The 19,049-nt window shown below is 39.2% G+C and overlaps 1 protein-coding gene across 1 annotated transcript; it reads left to right on the top strand.

Annotated features, from left to right (window-relative positions):
- Positions 1–3,305: 3,305 nt before the first annotated feature.
- On the top strand, positions 3,306–4,726 carry RPRM (reprimo, TP53 dependent G2 arrest mediator homolog). Its single transcript, XM_037850152.1, has one exon. The coding sequence runs from the start codon at positions 3,538–3,540 to the stop codon at positions 3,865–3,867; it is 330 nt and encodes a 109-aa protein (XP_037706080.1). The 5' UTR covers positions 3,306–3,537; the 3' UTR covers positions 3,868–4,726.
- Positions 4,727–19,049: the final 14,323 nt, after the last annotated feature.

Here is a 19,049-nt window from a genome sequence, read left to right as displayed (position 1 = left end):
TTCTGGCTCACCATTTCAGGCTCACTACCTGTCATACAGGTGGTGAGCCTGCCATCATAAATGACTTCTGATTATGAGTTGTTACTCTTAGTTCTACTTTATTGTGTAATACGATGTGATTTATTTTTAAAAATAAACTTACCCCAAAGCAATAAATATCCTATGTCTGATGTTCTCTTTTAAAAAAATCTCTACTTGATATTTTCATTATAAACACAAAGAGAATCAAGAAAAAGACTTTTGATATTGAAAATGTCTGGTCCTACATGAAGACCATTCAATCTGTAGATCCAAGGATTATTGATTACAGCTGCTCATCAATATCATCCTGGAGTATCTTGCAGAATTTAATGTATGCTATAGATATCTTTTCCAGAAACAGTAGGCAAGTGTTTCTCTCTTTGTGTAACATGTATATTGTTAACCGCTGAGCATTTAACTCTCTGAAAATCAAACTTTTCTTTTTTTTTCAATGAAGTGGGAAACTAGTTAAATAAATATAGCAGTGACCCCATCTATGTTTCAAAAATCTTTTATTTAATGTGAACTATCAGCATTCCCATCATACCACCACCACCATCTACTTTTCTGGAAATTTTGGTTTTTCTATATCAACTTTTATTAAAGGTTTTTTTCCCCCCAATCTGTAAGATTTTCCTGGAGAACAGGTTGAAAATAAGAGTAAAGTTGAGAAAAAGTGTAACTCAAAATTCAAAATGAAAAGATAAATAAAAGGCTTTTGTAGAAAAGCTCCAGAATATCAGACACCCTTAAGTCCTTAAATAAATGCAATTTCCCTACTACTATGTTTACAGTTAGTTTCCATCTAAATTCTCCAAGCAATTTTATTCAACAAAATCAGAGTGGGATCAAAATAAAGAAAACAAAACTTCATTCCCTGAGGTAGGAGCTAGCTGATAGTGAATAACCATTATCTTCTTACTTACTGATTTGTGACTAATAGTTAAAACCAAAATTTCCAGCAAAGTAGATGGTAGTGGTGGTATGATGGAAATGCTGATAATTCACATTAAATAAAAGATTTTTGAAACATAGATGGGGTCACTGCTATATTTATTTAACTAGTTTCCTACTTCATTGAAAAAACAGAAAAGTTTAATTTTCAGAGAGTTAAAGAAATAAAGTTGAAATGTTTCCTCACTTCTTTGAAGAAAATACTCATCAAATCTAAATTTTAACTGGATACAAAATCTCCTATGGAAAACAAGGATGGGACATTAGAACACTGGCTTATAACTAAAAACAGTAATTTTTAATAGTAATAAATACATGCAAATTTTGATCATGATTCAACAAATTTTTGTAACACAGATACTTCCATGTTGGACCTTACAAATGTACTATAAACTAAGTCTGTCTTTTTGTTTTTGCCACGTGGAGAAGGGGCTATTCCACCTCTATTCAGCATCACACAAAGTCCACAAGACCCTGTGCAGGCTGACACCGTTGGAAGGCTGCCTCTATTCTGTGACTTCTCACTTTTCTAAATTCCTATTACACACTTGCCTCTACCAATCATGTGAGTACTGCTTTATAATGTCTTAAATTCTTCCATAATTTTTTCACATATATATCAGTTATAATGTCTTAAATTCTTCCATAATTTTTTCACATATATATCAGGTCTTATTATTCTTAAGTATCACCCACATTAAATAAGATATTATGTCATATTGTAATGTGAGACTTATATAAATTCTTTACAATTAATAACAAATTTGTCCAAGGAAGAAATTGTCGGGGGTGGGGGTGGGGGAGCACTCTTCACAGTTGACCTAATCATGGGAAATCACAGCAATAAACCAGGTGAATTGTGAATGAAGCCTAAAAATAACAGTTTTATAGAAGGTCAAGGTTTATTGAAGCTAATATACAATCAACCTATTACACAACACCCCAAAATTGGAAACTCCTAACTAAACTGCAATTCATTCTATTTTATGGTGGTCATAAAGTGCTGCAAAAAACATTTCAGGAGACTTTTGAACATGGAATAGTGTTTGGAAAACAAAAAATAAACGGTCTCACCTATCAGATAGAATGAAAGTGAGAATAGAGTTGAAAATGGTAAGACATTTATTGTATCAAAAGTTTGGACTGGGCTACAAGTTAATGGTTTCCAGCTGTTGACGACTGAAAGAAAGAAAGGGAGGAACCTAGGGAGAGGGGAGAAGGAGGAAGGGAGGGAAAAGAAGTAGAAAGGAGAAAAAGCCAAACTATTCTTCCAGATCTTAAGAAACTTAATCTGCCAGTTTATAAAATTTCACTGAAATCAGTAGCAAAATCATAAAGAGTTGAAACCTCAATCAGGTCCCTAAAATATCTGTAGTTTGGTTTAAAGGACTTAGGGAAAACTGATTAGTTTATGGAAAATGGGGAGGACTCCCCGCAGTCTGCCAGTGTTCCAGGTGATGGATGTTGATGAGCAATTCCCTTAAACAACTGATTTACTGCCAACAGACAAAAACGCTGGCAGCACATCCAAAAACTCATCTGCAATTAAGATTACAAGCAAGTGGCCACTCTGTACACGTTCCCTTCTCTTACCAGAGAGGTGTTCCCACTGCTGGCAACCACTTCCACCCAGGGGCCAAGGAAGAACACCTCCTTCCTTCAACTCCTTTTCTTCCCCTCAAACATCACTATAAAAACTACCTTGCTCTGTAGCCCAGTAGCTCTTGTGAAGGGTGGTGGCCCCTTCCTTTCCTTTCCTTTCTTTCCTCTCGCTCTTGCTCTCTTCCTTCCTCCCTCTTCCTCTCTTCCTCCCTCCCTCTGTTCCTTTCTTCCTAAATTCACTGCTTTAAAAAAATACTCCCAGCTCACCCCTACTCCACTAGAAATCCGTCGCAGACGATAAGGAGTCGGATACAGGCAGGCGGGTCCTTGCATTCGCAAGGACCACCTGGCACCTGGGATTCACGCCACTTTCCATCTACCCAGAGGTGAGAAGGGCGTGAGGCAAAAGACAAGCAGAGCCTCTGTGACCCAATTCCTCTGAAACTTTCCGCTGGCCGCAGTTCCTCCAAACTCTTTAATCATCCATCAAGCCAGGAAAATGCAGTGACCTCTTCCTGGCCTGTGGAGTTGGAAGAGAGGCGAAGCAAGGAAAGATTTGCTACTTTGCTTCCCCAACGCCGCACAGCTGTAGGCTCAGAACCGCAGCGCGGCCGGAAGGGGCCGCTGTGCGCTCAGAGCAGCCTCCCCGCCGCCGCCCGCACCTCCCACCGCCGGGCCGGCCCAGCCCCTCCACAAGTTCCAACAACCTCCAGTCGAGCGAGAGCAGGGAACGAGCACCGTCTGGGCGGGAGCGGGCCGCGCAGACCAGCTGGGCTGCTGCGAACATCGGAGAAGCTCTTGGGAAACTCCCACGGTCCGGAGACTTTCGAAAGGAAAGAGCGAGCAGACCCGCGCGCGCGAGTTTGCGAGTGAGCGTTCAGCGACGCACCTGTTCCTTCCGCGCTACCGCCTTCCCACCCCTCGGTCCCGCGCCTCCCAAGGCGCCCGCCAGCTCCCGCCATGAACCCAGCGCTGGGCAACCAGACAGACGTGGTGGGCCTGTTCCTGGCCAACAGCAGCGAGGCGCTGGAGCGCGCGGTGCGCTGCTGCACCCAGGCGTCGGTAGTGACCGACGACGGCTTCGCCGAGGGCGGCCCGGACGAGCGCAGCCTGTACATCATGCGCGTGGTGCAGATCGCCGTCATGTGCGTGCTGTCGCTCACCGTGGTCTTCGGCATCTTCTTCCTTGGCTGCAACCTACTCATCAAGTCCGAGGGCATGATCAACTTCCTGGTGAAGGACCGGAGACCGTCTAAGGAGGTGGAGGCGGTGGTCGTGGGGCCCTACTGACCGCCCTCCGGCCCCCGCGGCAGCCGCTCCCAGGCCTCTCCACTACGCCAGTCCCGCTGCGCTCCTACCATCCGAGACTGGGCGAAGCAAACCTGTCGGAGTCAGTTATTTCTCGCGACTTCTGCCTTTTGGGAAAAAGCGACCCGTTTCTCGCTCCCCTCTGACAGCCCCCATGCCTGACTGTTCGGAGAGGAGGGGAGAGTGCCCAGACTTCTGGACTCAGCAGCAAGTGGTGAGAATAGGGCGAATAGAGCGCAGAACTTTGGAAGCTGCTGTTTGCGTGCGATGCGGGGAAGCCAAGGGGGCGGAGGCCCTTCGCCACCCGCAGGTGGGCCAAGCGTTGGGGGCAGGTTGAGAGGGCGGGCACGAGAGAGACCCAGCGGCACCGATTTCCTGGTGGCGGGAAAAGTGACCTGTGAATATGCCACGAAACAGACCTAATGGGAACACCTAAATCTGTGTCCGGATTCGCGCCCACCCCCTCCTGCTCCCCCCAGCCCTAGCGGGGAGAGGCGATAAAAACCTTTGATTGATTGTAACGTGCCCTTTTAAGGGTTTTCTTTGTTTGTTTGTTTGCTTCAATACAAATATTCGATCAGTCCTTTTCTGCCCTAGTGGCCTGTTTGCCTGCCTTGGGGGTTGAGTTTTGTTATCCTGGGAGAAGGGGTGGGGGGAGGGGAAGTCTGCGAATGTGAACTGGGTGAGTTGCTTCTTTTATTGCTTTTCTTAACGGGTCTTTCTGGGGGGCTGGCACCCCGGCTGGCCCCAGGACAGAGACCCAGAATAGAACTCGTAGCTCGTGACTGCACGGTTTACGCCACAAAAGTGCTCTTGACTTCCGTGACATCGTTTTGACATTTTCCCCTTATTTAACATTTCCTTAATAAATGCAACATTTAAATGTTTTGTTCCTGGTCTCCTGGTAGTCATTCTGTGCTCCCTGGCAGAACGTAATGTGAGGCAGTGAGAAGTCTGGTTTCGGGCCAGGAGAATTAGCCTTGGGAGCTGCGATTCAACTCGTGGATGTGAGAGAGGGGCGCGGGTGGGGGAGAGGGAGAGAGATGATTGATGCATAGTCAAACCCCAGGCACAGGAGCCGTCCTGGAGGCAATGTCCTTTGTTTCTTCTTGCAGAGTTATTATTTTATATTTCATTTAGGCTTAGCACTCTGAGCCAGGCGAGACGACAGAAGGCCCCCGGGGGAAGATTATACTTCCGTGCGGGGCTCCAGCGGGAAAACAGGGTTACACCGCTAATGAAAGGAAGAGACGGCGAGGCCAGCCTTCAGGGAGGTTGTCTCTCCCTGACCAACGTCAGCAAGATGGAGTTGGGATGCTGCTCTAAAAAAAAAAAAAAAAAAGAAAAGAAAAGAAAGCCCAACCAAAAGAAATGATAAAAATGAGAAAAAGGTAATTTTGCTAAAATGCTAAAGTACACAGTGATGTTATTACTACCTGGAGTAAACCATTGTTACTGAAACATGAAATGCACTGTCTTTGCCATATGGACGTTTTCTAGTGAAAGAGTGAGATTACAAGAGGCCAGTCCTGCTCTTTCACTCAGAGTAGTAGCCCCAGTCAGGTAACGGGTTCAGAGGAGTTAGCCGAGGTCCTGAATGACGGAGGAGTTGAGTATTTTAGCCAAAGCTAGGACCGGTGGGCCCGCGAGGAGCTACAGACGGTGGTCGGAACATTGAGGGCTCAGAAAATTGAACAGTATTTTAAAGACGAGCCCAGAAAACCGTGCCTGTGAAAATAATCCAAATGATGCAATAGTTTGAAGATTAAATTTGACAGAAGGTTTTGAGTTTATTTTTTGTGAGTGTAATAGGATCCTAAATATTTTCTAGAATATAAAAGACACACTCCTATGCTTTAACAATTAAACTTTTCAAAGGCTTCAAAATAAATACATAGAAGACTGCAAAAAAAAATAGAAAATAACAATAAATGTCCCATTTACTTGGAAAAAATACAACTAGCATAAACAATGTCAATGACTCAAGAAGTTGGGACCAAAAGGTTGGCATATCCTTTAAAAATCTTACTGCTAAGTGTCTATTTCACTCCCAGAGTTAACCTTTCCAGGAATTATGACTTGGGTTTTTTTATTTTAATGCTAATGAATATCAATCTTGAAAAAAGGAGCATGAAATTTTGTCTGTTTTACCTGTCTTTTTAGCAGGTAGGGTTTGCTTGCTGATTTTTTTTTTTTTTTTTTTTTTTTTTGTGTCTGGGGGAGAGGGCAGGGTGAACAAGTGGTCAAAGGTGAGTTATGGAAGACAGTTTACTTTTGCTAATGGTTGAGACAGGAAATGGAGACATGTTATTCTATAGACAGTTTTTGTGGCACCATGTCAATCAGCTGTCTCCATGTTTCAAAGGCAAAACAAAACAGGGCAACCAATTCACTCAGGGACAAACCAGACATTTAAAATTAAACTCAGGTTTTTGTGGCTGCAACATCTGCTGAGGAGCTCTTCTTCCTGTAGATTTACCAGCCAACCAGTAAATTCTGTGCTCTGGTAGAAACCAATTTGGGATCAAAAACAAATTAGCTAGAATTTGTAGGAAATTTGCTTTGCACTCTGCTGTATGTGAGATGCATGCTTAGGGATTTTCAGACACAGAGAAGGTTCAAACCCACATGTCAACTTCAAGTTGTTTGTATAGAGCAGAGATTTTCATTTAAAACCAAAATCCTGCATTGAGACAGGTGTCTGAACAAGCTTGGACTTCTACTTTCTCCTCTTAATATTTCTTCATACTTCTTTCCTCTTCCTTGCTCCTCAAAGGCAAAATTCACAGTTTTTCCTTATGCCAAATATCCAGATTTATTTCACTACCCCCAGAAATTGGGATTATGAAACCAAGAATAACCTGCAAACTTTAGTCCTAAAATAGAAAAGATATATGAACATAGCTCTGTAATCCATGGTCTGTGCATTATAGGGAAGTGCACATGGTCTGAAAATATTGCAGCCCTGGGGACTGTTTCCTGCCAACAACCCATCTCTACAGTCCTTAGATCCATTTGTTACATAGAGAGATGCCAAGTGGTTCTGGTTTTTATAGATGAGGCAGTATGTGCAAGAAGCTATTTACACTCCTTATTCCCTGCTGGCCACAGCAACCACTTTCTTGGGCCCCACACCACTCCCTGTCTCACTCTGCCTTTGATTCTCCTTTTCCCTGATTCTAACAAATATATTAAATGAAACTTTGAAGTCCTGTCCAGAGTTTATAGTGTTTCCCACACACATGCTTTAAAGAAAGTGGGTTTTGAGAGTCACTATCACCTAAGAAAACGTCAGCCTTAAGAGACTGGGAATTGGGAGAGGCAAATGCAAACAGGCAGATTTTACCATCCCACACTAAAGCCCACCATTTGGTCAGTAATTAGTGGGAGTCCCTGAAATAGAGAGATGGGTTCCTGTAAAAGCTTGCTTGATCTGACCTGGTCCATGGGGAGGTGTCTGATACTTCCCAAAGACCCTTTGGAAATACAGGAGAAGCTGGGAGAGGTTTGTAGGAGGCACTGGTGGCTGATGGATTAGCAGGGTCATAACCTCTCTCAGACTGAGCAGACAGCCACTGATGCTCTCTTAACCTAATTGGGTGGCTTCTGATGTAAGTAGCTTAACCAACTGTTGGTTAAGTGTTATTTTTCTTAAGATTGTTGTTAAGAATCTTTCCACTCTCACTTAAAATGTACCAAGAATTTCAATGCTGAACTCCTTAAGGGAAGTCAAAGCATAGGTCATACTGTACTGCCAAACTTGAGATCAGCCTTGCTACTATCTGGTGGATAGCCCCTGTGCCTGTTTTCTGATTTCCAAGCCTGCCCTGGTCTATCACCTGGATCCCTGGTCAGTCCTGTTAGTGTATCATTTTACACTAAATCTGAGTGGTGAAGGGAAAGGAACACTGAGCTGAGACGGAAGAAATTTTGGTTCTGGTCTCTAAGAAGCTGGGTGGCCCCATCTCTAACACAAGGAAGATGAATTCTAAAGGGACATTTCTTTTCTATGATCCCATTCAATGAATTTGTTTAACATTTCATTTTCTTTTAGGATGTTTCATGTATGTCTTCATTATACATCTCACAAATGGATTTTTTGTTCCAATCTTGCTTAGTTGGGTAGATTTTTTTCCCCCTAAAAGTCAAGGGACTTTTGACTCAGGATATGTTCTCTGCAGTCATCAAAATAAAATTTCAGATAACCCATCTAGTCCTGGGTAGACAGCAGTTTCTAAGCAAACTAGTCACATACCATCTAACCAGTGCCTTAAATTTCCAGATCTCTATGTTCTCACTGGATGAAGCCATAACAGCAAAGCCCAGTGAACTGGGGAGCAAGTAATTGCCTGGTGATTCTTCCAGGTCCATATTCAGACTAATATGCACTGTTGTTTGTAGTAAATACATGGGTGTCTGAAGACTAATTAAGAGCTAATTTTTCTTCTCCAAAGCATTTTTTCCTTTGAGCTTCTGCAACAGCACACAGCAGCTGTTCCACATGCAGTTTAGAGCCTTCCTTAGCCCTGGCTTATTATACTTGTCACTGTGGGGGTTGCAATGCCAGGAAAGGATTCCAGGGTTCTGTTTGTTCTGTAAGACTCAAACCTAGTTTGAAAGCCAGTTGAAGCAGCAAGTCTGCAGCAATTCCCCAAACAGGAATCAATAAATATTTTATCCACCTGCCAAATCCAATTTAGACATGGGCACAATAGCTTAAATGGGATATGTTTTAAAGTCAGTTCTTCAGTAGTAATTGTTTCCTAATGTTTAAATTTAAACACTCAGTGGTTTCCATGGCGACTCTCCCTTTGGCCTTCTTTCCAGGTATATTTTGTATTGTTCTAAATGCTTAAAATGTTTGAAAATCCAGGATTAATTTTGTAGCATCAGCTTAGATTTAAAAATTCTTAGAAAATACAGCTCAGGAGAAAACAAAATATATAGTCAGTATCAAAGAGCCTTATATCACTTATGGTGATAGTAGTGGTAATAGAATAGTGTGAATTTATTACTTATGTTTGAGAAACTCAAAATATTTCTGAAGGCTCTTCTACAAGGACTGGTATAAGGACAATTTATTTGTATTTTAAAATATTCCTCAATAACGTGCAAATAGTGCTTGCTTCCAACCTAAATAACAATATATACTAAAGATAAATAAGGCTTATTTTCATTTATTTGACTATTTATTCACATTTTTAAGGACAAATAGATTTGTTGGGAAATAGATGTGTTACCTAAATAAATTTCAGTGTTTGCTTGCTGAAATATTTTTGAGTGGGTAAATGCAGGCATATGGGCACAGAGTGATCAATACATAAAATGTTAAGCCATCTGTGATGATGTTGGAATTCGAAATCCACCCCATCGCCATCCCCCACATTTTAAAACTGGTTTCCATTAGATAGTAATATTCTATGAACTCAAAACTCAGTCTATAGTGTTTGTCAAGCACCCACATGTTGTACATGGTACATTTCTGCTTATTACTGAAAAAAAAATGAGATGGTTTCTATCCATTTGAACTGTAAAACACATTGCACAGATAAACATATATAAGGAAATGCATATGATTTATCCACAAGAGTCAGATAATAAAGAAATTGTTCCTATTTACTATTTCTAGAATTCATAGTGATATAAATATACATACATAATTATATTCTAGCCTACATGTTGGCATGGTTTCTAACAGGGAGTAAATGCTTTTCTCATCAATTTTTTTTTCCATATTTACTTTCCACTCTCACCCATTCCTCTCCCCATTAAGCAGTCCTTCCCTCACTCACATCCAAAGATATACTGCCCTGAAAGAGTCATTGATTTTTATCAGACCAAGACTCTAGATGTCTGATTGCTTTGGGAAAAGAATCCCTTTGGGCTCCTGAGTGCCTCTTATGCTTTATTTACTTTCCTATAAATTGACCTGGATCATGTACTTCATATTCTAAATAGTACTGATGAAGGCAGGTTCATATACACACACTTGATGTTTCCCATATTGTATACCCATGAAATGTGCTCATTCCAGTACAGAGTAAAAGTCAACATCATATATTCCCCAGTTCTTTGTTTGACATTATGTATTTGTTTACAATAAAACAATGCATAGGAAAAATTGGAAGTACATTGCTCCAAAATGTTCAGTAAATAAGATTTATGTATCTTGAAATGCATGTTTCAATCTTCATCTAAGGATTGGAAAGAAAAAGCAGCTAAAAGACTAAAACCCCAAGGGACTGAAAAATTAAAGAGTATATATTGTATAAGCTTGAAAATCTTTAAAAGCTAAGTTAAGAAAAATGAGAGGGGACCCTAAATTTAAAGAAGGTCAATGAAAACAAAGAGAACCTATCAAGTTAAATCTCTAGAAATTTAAAGGCAGCTTCTGAATTCTCAGAATGGTGGCTAAAATATTTTACATTTAGAGGACTTAATAAAAGTTTCAAAGACTGGCAAGTAGAAAGACCAAGCAATGTGAGAATGTAGAAGATTGTGAACTCCTTTTCCATTTCTCTTTACTTCTCTGTGGAGTCTTAGGCTAATTGCAAGCATCCTGTTAGCTGGTTCAATTTTCTTATTTCCAAAGGACAAAGAGGCTTTCCCATATGTTTGTATCTTTATCATCAATAAATATTTATTATTTAGTATGCATTAATAGCATGATTATGAGGGTCCCAACTACCCCAACAGTTTAATTCAATTTTTCCCCAAGTGTTCAGGCAGCATGTAAATAATATACAAGATCAAGATGTGAAGTATACCACAGAGCATGAATATGGAAGATGTGAAGAAAGCATTTCATATGAATTTCTTGAGGCTACTGATTTTTTTCCCCACAAATTCAGCTTTGGAAAAAGTGTTTAATTCATATCCCTCATGCTGAATTTTCAATAATTGGATAATTAAGAAAAGGGGTCAAGTATGAAAATTCTCTTATTCCAAGATGAGCTTTCTAGGAAAATGATATATCCCTCCCCCCCTTTAAGAAACACAAATCTCTCCTAAATCCATCAAATGTTCAAGCTATAATGTATTGATTAAGACTGTTTTGGGTTGCAATCTGCATAAACCAAATTCAAGATAATTTAAGGAAAAAAAAAAAAAGAATTTACTGGCTGGCAAGACTTGCAAGTCCAAGGGTGCAGGTGTTTCAGCCCTATGTGGAGCTGATGGATCACGTCACCCAGACTCTTCCACTTTTCCATCTCTCGTAAAAACTCGCTTCACATGGTGAGAAAAGAAAAAAAAAAGGTATTTCCCTAGACCCACACTCACATCTTAACCAGCTCAACAATTCCAATAGAAAGAAATTTTCTTTTCCTGGCAGTATTCTGGCCCAGCTTCGGTCACATACCTATGCCCAAGCAAATATCTGCGACTGGGATTGGGACAGGAAGAAAGGTGTCCTCTGTCAATACCCAACCCTGTGGTGAAAAGGGGAGGAAACAAGAGGAACTAGAGTTGGTTCTCTGGAAAACACAAGGCAATGATTCCTCACAGGAGAAAGGGATTCTTTTATCAGAAGCAGCAAGAGACTTGCAGGATGGTCTAAAGTCAATGAACTTAGAACCCAAAAAGTCTTGGATATAAAACTCTCTTCAAATAGACAAATAGTACATGATTTACTATGTCATAGTAAGAACAAGATTTCATAAACTAAGTGCTAGTCCAATGAAGGCAAAGCATAAAGAAGTTATGCCACTTTCCCAAGTCCCACATAGCTAGTCAGTGGTAGAGCCAGTAATGGAACCTAAACCTCCAGACTCCTATCCTTTTAAAACTATTTATTCTATCAGCTACCTTTCAGCAAGGGGCTCAGAAGCTTTTTATAATTTCTTTCAAAATTATCTGTGTCTGAGCTGATGTAGCTCCAAGATCCCTGGACAACAGCCTGGATTTTGGGAGCAGGCATTACTACCACCTTGAACCTGGTGATATGAATTCGGACAAGTCATTTGATATCTCTATCTGTTCATGTAAATAAACTTAACTTCCCTACCTGGAACCTGGCTAGTTATGAAAATGTCTTTAATATAATAAATTATTAGACAAAATTAAGCAGATTCATTTGCAGCTAGACTTCTCCCTAAGCTTTGTGACTTTCCATGAAGTGGATTGAATATGCAGCATTTCCCATGCTGGTTTGAAAATTAAATTCATTTTGATGGATCCTCTTTTGCAACCCATTTTCTTTGGAGATTCTGCCCTGTAAATGCATATAATATTTATTACCTTTCTTTGAACATACACTAATTCTGTTTCTAAATTGTCCCTCATCTAAACTCATGCTAATCCAGAAAGTTTTCTTAGTTTTCTCATCTGCATAAAAATGGAACTCTCATGGTTCATTTCTTTGGGTTTCCAGTTGCTTTCCTTGGTCCACATTTCTGATTTACAGAAATAACTTTGCTAACTGTGACCAGCGGCTTTTCAAGGGAGGAGCTTCCCCACCCCGAGATTTGCACTAGTGGGCTTCTTGATTCTTATTCGTAAGTGGGGAGGGAAGCTGATGGTGTAGTCTGAGAGAGGAAATCGTCAACCAAAAAGATTGCTGTTTAGGAGCTTGTTTCTTACACGGCTCATCACAATAGGTAAGCTCATCTCATCTTTAGGCTTCCAGCTGTGAGAGCCTGAATCTGAGGATTGAAAGTACGGTGTTCTCAGCAGAGGGTCTATAAATTTGCAATATACATAACGGCTTCGAACTCACACTTGCAGTAATATAACCAAGGACTCCTTTTTAGACAATGTATCTTCTTTTTATTGGCATGCTGGTCCTCCTATTTTTGACAACTTTCACCTGTTAATGACATAAGCCACAGCACAATGGACATATAATTTACTTTGTGGTTAATCCTTGATTAATAGTTTTATGCCTAACAGCTTGATTACTCAATTTTTTCTTAGTGATAGTTTTTCTGTATCACTTTGTGGGTTGGTTTCTAATTTCCTGGGTTGGTGTTGGCTGTCTCGTCTTTTTTGTAACTGAACATTTGTCTGTTGCAGCAAAACTCATTACACAGTGGTTTATAAAATCTTGTTCTTACTACGACATAGAAGATCATGTACTACCCTTGTACATTTGAGGAGAGGTTTGTATCCAGGCCTTTTGGGTTTTTTATTTTAAAAAGTAAATATCTAAGGTTTTTTTTTATATTTTCTCAAAGTTAATAAACATTTAAAAATAGCCTTTAATTAAAAGTCTCTAATATGGAGAAGGTTTATAAGTAGAAATTTTTAGAAATACCAAAGCAGTTAATTCTGGTAAACACAAGATGTATCGCTCAAAAATAATAATAATTATTATAATAATAATAATAACAGATTGAAAACTTGAAAATTTATAATTAAAAAATAGTCTCCATTTTGAAGGATAATTTACTGCAAGATTCCTTTTCAGTAAAACCTGCTTAAAAATTAAAGTAAATCCACATCTACTTCTTATATGAGATTTCATGCTTCCAACATTATAAGAGATTAAATTTTGCTTAATTCTTGGCATTTGATAAAGGTATTTTAATTCTCCAAATCATACTTTCATTCTACAAAGCAAACAAAGACTTCACTGACTACTGACATAAAGAAAAGCTATTCAAAGGATCAACCTTGGCTATTTGATGTTGGGTTTCATTTCATGCTTAATGTGCTATGTAGAGAAAGAAAGAAAATATTAACAGTGTTACATGATTCAATGATTTTTGAAATAAAAATATTTTCAATTTATGATTCCATGGATTGAGAATGATTTACTAGACTTAGGAAGAGAGCAGTGAGAAAGGTTTTATACCCACCAAGGGTATTGTCATCCTAGAGTTACCTGGCATGTAGCCATTACTTAATAAAGGTTGAGTGACGTTACAAATGCTTAGTAGTCCTATGTTTCAATGAAATGATATGCCAGAATATGAGGCCATTTTGTAAGCTCATCTGACTTTCTTCTATCCTGTGTTTTCAACTAAGAAATGAAAAGTTATCTCTTTAAGAGAATTTTATTTCCACACTAATTCCAAAGCACTTAATCACAATATAACTTATCCCAGATATATTGCAGGTTCAGTTCCAGACCACCACAATAAAGCAAACATCGCAATAAAGCACGTCACATGAATTTTTGTTTCCAAGTGCATATAAGTTATGTTATAGACTATACTGATGTTTATAAGTGTGAAGTAGAATTATGTCTAAAAAACAATGTACATAACTTAATTTAAAAATACTTTATTGCTAAAAAAATGCTAAACATTATCTGAGCCATCTGTGAGTGGTAAGCTTTTTGTTGGCAGAGGGTTTTGCCTAACTGATCAGGGTTGTGGTTGCTGAATGTTGGGATAGCTGTTGTAATTTCTTAAAATAAGACAATAATGAAGTTGCCTGCATTGATTGAGTCTTCCTTTCATGAAATATTTCTTTGTAGTATATGATGCTCTTTGATAGCATTTTGCCCACAGTAAGACTTCTTTCAAACTTGGAGTCAATGCTCTCAAACCCTGCTGCTGCTTTAGCAATTAAGTTTATCTAATAGGCTAAATTCTTTGTCATTTCAACAATGTTCACAGCATCTTCCCCAGGAGTACAGTCAATCTCATGAAACTACTTTCTTTGCTCAAACGTAAGCAACAATTCCTCATCTTGCGCAAGTTTTATCATGAGATTGCAGCAATTCAGTCACATCTTTGGGCTCCAATTCTAATTCTACTTCTCTTGCTATTTCCACTACATCTGCAGTTACCTCCCCAACTGAAGTCTTGAATCCCTCAGAGTCATCCATGAGAGTTGGTATCAACTTATTCCAAACTCCTATTCATGATGATATTTTGACCTCCTCCTGTGAATCACAAATGTTCTTAATGGAATGTAGAATGGTGAATCCTTTTCAGAAGGTTTTCAAATGACTTTGTCTAAATCCATCAAAGTAATCACTACCTATGGCAGCTATAGCCTAACAAAATGTATTTTGTAAATAATAAGACTTGGAAGTTGAAATGACTCCATGATCCATGGGCTACAGAATAGATATTGTGTTAACAGGCGTAAAAACAACATTCATCTCATTGTACATCTCCAACAGAGCTCTTGGGTGATCAGATGAATCACCTATAAGCAGTACCATTTGCAAAGGAATCTTCTTCTGAACAGTAGGTCTCAACAGTGGGCTTATAATATTCAATAAACCATGTTGTCAACAGATGTGCTGCCATCCAGGCTTTGTTATTCTATTTATAGAGCACAGGCAGAGTAGATTTAGCATCACTGTTAAGTGTCCTAGAATTTTCTGAATGGTATACGAACATTGGCTTCAACTTAAAGTCACCAGCTGCATTAGATCCCAACAAGAGAGTCAGCCTGTCCTTTGAAGTTTTGAAGCCAGGCATTGACTTCTCTCTAGCTATTAAAGTCCTAGACGGCATCTTCTTCCAATAGAAGGCTGTTTCATCTACATTGGAAATCTATCGTTTGGTGAACACCTTCATCAATGATCTTAGCTAGATCTTCTAGATAACTTACTTTGAAGAAGCACTTGCTTCTTCACCTTGCACTTTTATGTTATGGGGATAGCTTCTTTCCATAAACCCAATGAACCAACCTCTGCTAGCTTTGATCTTTCCTTCTGCAGCTTCCTTACCTCTCTCAGCCTTCACAGAGTTGAAGAGAGTTAGGGCCTTGCTCTGGATTAGGCTTTGGTTTAAGGGAATGCTGTGGCTGGTTGGATCTTCTCTCCAGACCACTGCAGCTTTCTCCTATCAGCAATAAGGCTGTTTCCCTTTCCTATCATTTATGTGTTCACTGGAGTACCACTTTAAATGATCTTCAAGAACTTCTCCTTTGCGTTCACAATTTGGCTAACTGGCACAAGAGGCCTAGCTGTTGGCCTATCTTGGCTTTAACATGCCTTCCTCTCTAAGATGACTTATTTCTAGCTTTTGATTGAAAGTGAGAGATATGCAACTCTTCTTTTCACCTGAACATTTAGAGGCCATTGTAGGGTTATTAATTGGCCTAATTTCAATATTATTGTGTTTCAGTGAATAAGGATGTCTGAGGAGAGGAAGACACAGGGGAACAGCCAGTTGGTAGAACAATCAGAGCACACACAACATTTATTGATTAAGTTCACTGTTTTATATGGGCATGGTTTGTGGCACCCCAAAACAATTACAATAGTAACATCAAATGTCACTGATCATAAATCACCATAACACGTATAATAATAATGAAAAAGTTTGAAATAATGAAAGAATTAACAAAATGTGACTCAGAGACACAAAGTGAGCACATGCTGTTGGAAAAATTGTGCTGAAAGACTTTGTCCTGGTTTGCTAATGCTGTCGTTATGCACACTACCCAGAAATGGATTAGCTTTTATAAATGGGATTTATTAGGTTAGAAATTTAGAGTTCTAAGTCCATAAAAGTATCCAAACTAAGGCATCAACAAGAGGATACTTCTACTGAAGAAAGGCTGATGGTATCTGGAACACCTCTGTTAGCTGAGAAGGCATGGGCTAACGTCTGCTATTTCTTTGCTCCTGGGTTACATTTCAAAATGGCGTTCTCTGAAATGTCTCTTCGTCTCTCTTAGCTTCTCCATGGCAAACTCTTGACCTTATGTCTTATCTCCAAACATCCTTCTGTCCACATCTACAACCATCTCTAAGTGTCAGCAAGCATCTGGGTCTGTGTTGGCTCTTAGCTTCTCTCTTAAATAACTCTAGTAAACTAATCAAGACCCAACCTGAATGGGCAGGCTCCACACCTCCATGGAAATAATTTAATCAGAGGTATCACCCAGAGTTGGGTGAGTGACATCTCTATGGAAACACTCAATCAAAAGGTCATGCGTTAATCAAGAATAATAGGTCTGGCCCCACAAGACTGCATTCAGTAACATGGCTTTTGGGGGGATATAATATATCCAAACTGGCACAGACTTGCTCAATGCAGGGTTGCCACAAACCTTTAATTGGTAAAACTGCAATATTTGCTAAGTGCAATAAATAAAGTACAATAAAATGAAATATGCCTTTATAATAGATCTCATTTTCTACATTCTCCTCTATTATCTTCATATTGAGTTGCATCTTTGATATGGCTGATTTTCAATTTCAACTAAGTTCTTGGAAATTATTTTTATCATCCATTCATATAAATGACTGATAATATTGGTTTACCTGTTACTGTGATTTCCTTACAACTCTACAAGGTACTATTACTCTGATCCCATAGATGAGAAAGCTGAGGGACTGAGGGGTTAGTAACTTTTCCAAGGTCACACAGCTTAACTGTTCTTGCACTAGGATGTGAACCCAGGTCTGGGAGCATAAAAGACCAAGAGTTTTGTCCACTATGCCATCCTGTTAATTCTTCTGGTGAAGGATTTATAGTAAGGAAAGTTTCAACTTTCTTATAAACATGTAGCTTTCTCATTAACAACTTGGAGCCACTCCTACAACTTTGAGTAATGATTTCACATAGAAGAGATGAGAAGCAATTTATCATTTTGGTAAATCTAGAGTTTGCTAGTAGCAGATGGCCTAGGAGGTGGGAAAGTGGATTTTAGAAGGCAATTAAAAATTAGCCTCAACTTGTCCCTTTGGTTGAAAATCAGCCTCAACTTGCCCCTTTGGTTGAAAATGTATAGAGATTTTCTTTTTAATAATTTCTCTTTGGAGTGTATAATTGCAAAGGTCTCTAGTGTTCACTTATATTATGTTTCTTAAACAACTTTTTATTCCAACTCTGCCTACTATACAATTTTGACTAATATATTGTAAAATTTTGATATCATCAAATGTACTTTAAAGTTAAAAAACTTTCTGTAGAATGGAATTGCTTGCAAGGTGACAATAATTTACTTCACTGAGTATTTATTATGTCCTTAACCCTATGCTAAGCATTTTCTATGCATTGAATCATATAATCTGTCTTTATAACCATCTTATGAGGTAGTTTTTACTCCCAGTTATGGGGAAACAAAGGCACAGAGAGAGAATATGTTGCTTGACTAAATCTGGAGTTAAAGAGATTCTGAGAGACTTGAGTAAAGGTCCAATTTTTAGCAAGATAAAATTTAACTCAGAAAAATATAAGATCTTGCATGTAGGCCTACAACAACTGCACAAGTATAGAATGGGGAAAATTTATCTTCTCAACTAATCAGAAGTATAAAAGATGTAGAGCTGTTATTCGAGAAACTGTAGACAAAACAATGAATACTGAAGTTGTCAAAAATAGTGGGAACTTAGCCTGCACTGATGGAAACAGAATCACATAAGCACGAGCAGAGAAACACAGAGTGGGTTCTGGTCCAGATGCCACATTTTAAAAGAGTTGTAAACAAAAGTTAGATGTGTTCAAAAGAAAACAACTATACTGGCATAGGGTTTTAAAACTGTATTAGATGAAAAATAGTCAAAAAAAATCTGGCAGTGTTTACCACTGAGAAAAATGGAAAGCCGCAGGTTAGAAGAATAACTATCCTCCATTTTCTGAGGAAAAACTATGAGCAGGGAGCATTACATTTGTTTAGTATAAACTCAAGTAGCAAAACTGGCAACAGTGAGTAGAACAAGACAGAGAGAATTCAACTTCTAACAAGCAAAACTTTTCCAATAATTGGAGATGTACAAATATGAAGTGGAGTGCCTTGAGAAAAAAATAAACTTCCCTGCCATTGGGTGACCATGTAGCAGGGATATTACAGAGGAGAGTAAAAAAATTAGATGGCTGGTTAGACTAGAAGATCTTTAAGGTGCCATCCTATCGTGTGATTTCATTATTCTAGACTCTTTCCTCTTGGACAAGAAAGCATGGGAACCTGGTAGATGATTCTGCTGTCTGGTCTGAACAAGCAGCAGCCTGCTCAGGGATACTTTGGAGAAAGCCTGCCCTCAGTTAGAGGCAGTTATTGAAGTGGCCAGATCTGAGGTACAAATGAAAAGTTTGAATTCTTTCTCACTCACAAGCCGACCTTTTCTCACAACTCCCCCATTGTGCTAAAATCATCTTTCATTATATCTTTGCCATAAATATAAATTTCTTTTCTCACTTCTAAATGGACCACACTAAATTAGGTCATCCAGAAGTAAGACTCAGAATGGCTTTGAGATTACTCTGTTGAGGAAGGTGCAGACAGAGCCTCTCCACTTTCTCCAAGTTCAA

The sequence above is a fragment of the Choloepus didactylus genome, chromosome 9 (genome assembly GCF_015220235.1).
Source record: "Choloepus didactylus isolate mChoDid1 chromosome 9, mChoDid1.pri, whole genome shotgun sequence".
Classification (NCBI taxonomy): domain Eukaryota; kingdom Metazoa; phylum Chordata; class Mammalia; order Pilosa; family Megalonychidae; genus Choloepus; species Choloepus didactylus.
Note: the sequence above shows the minus strand (reverse complement) of the source record. Positions and strands in the feature narration are given on the sequence as shown.

What these genes read in the sequence shown, in the direction of transcription:
- RPRM (XM_037850152.1), top strand. Translation starts at nt 3,538, where the DNA reads ATGAACCCAGCGCTGGGCAACCAGACAGACGTGGTGGGCCTGTTCCTG.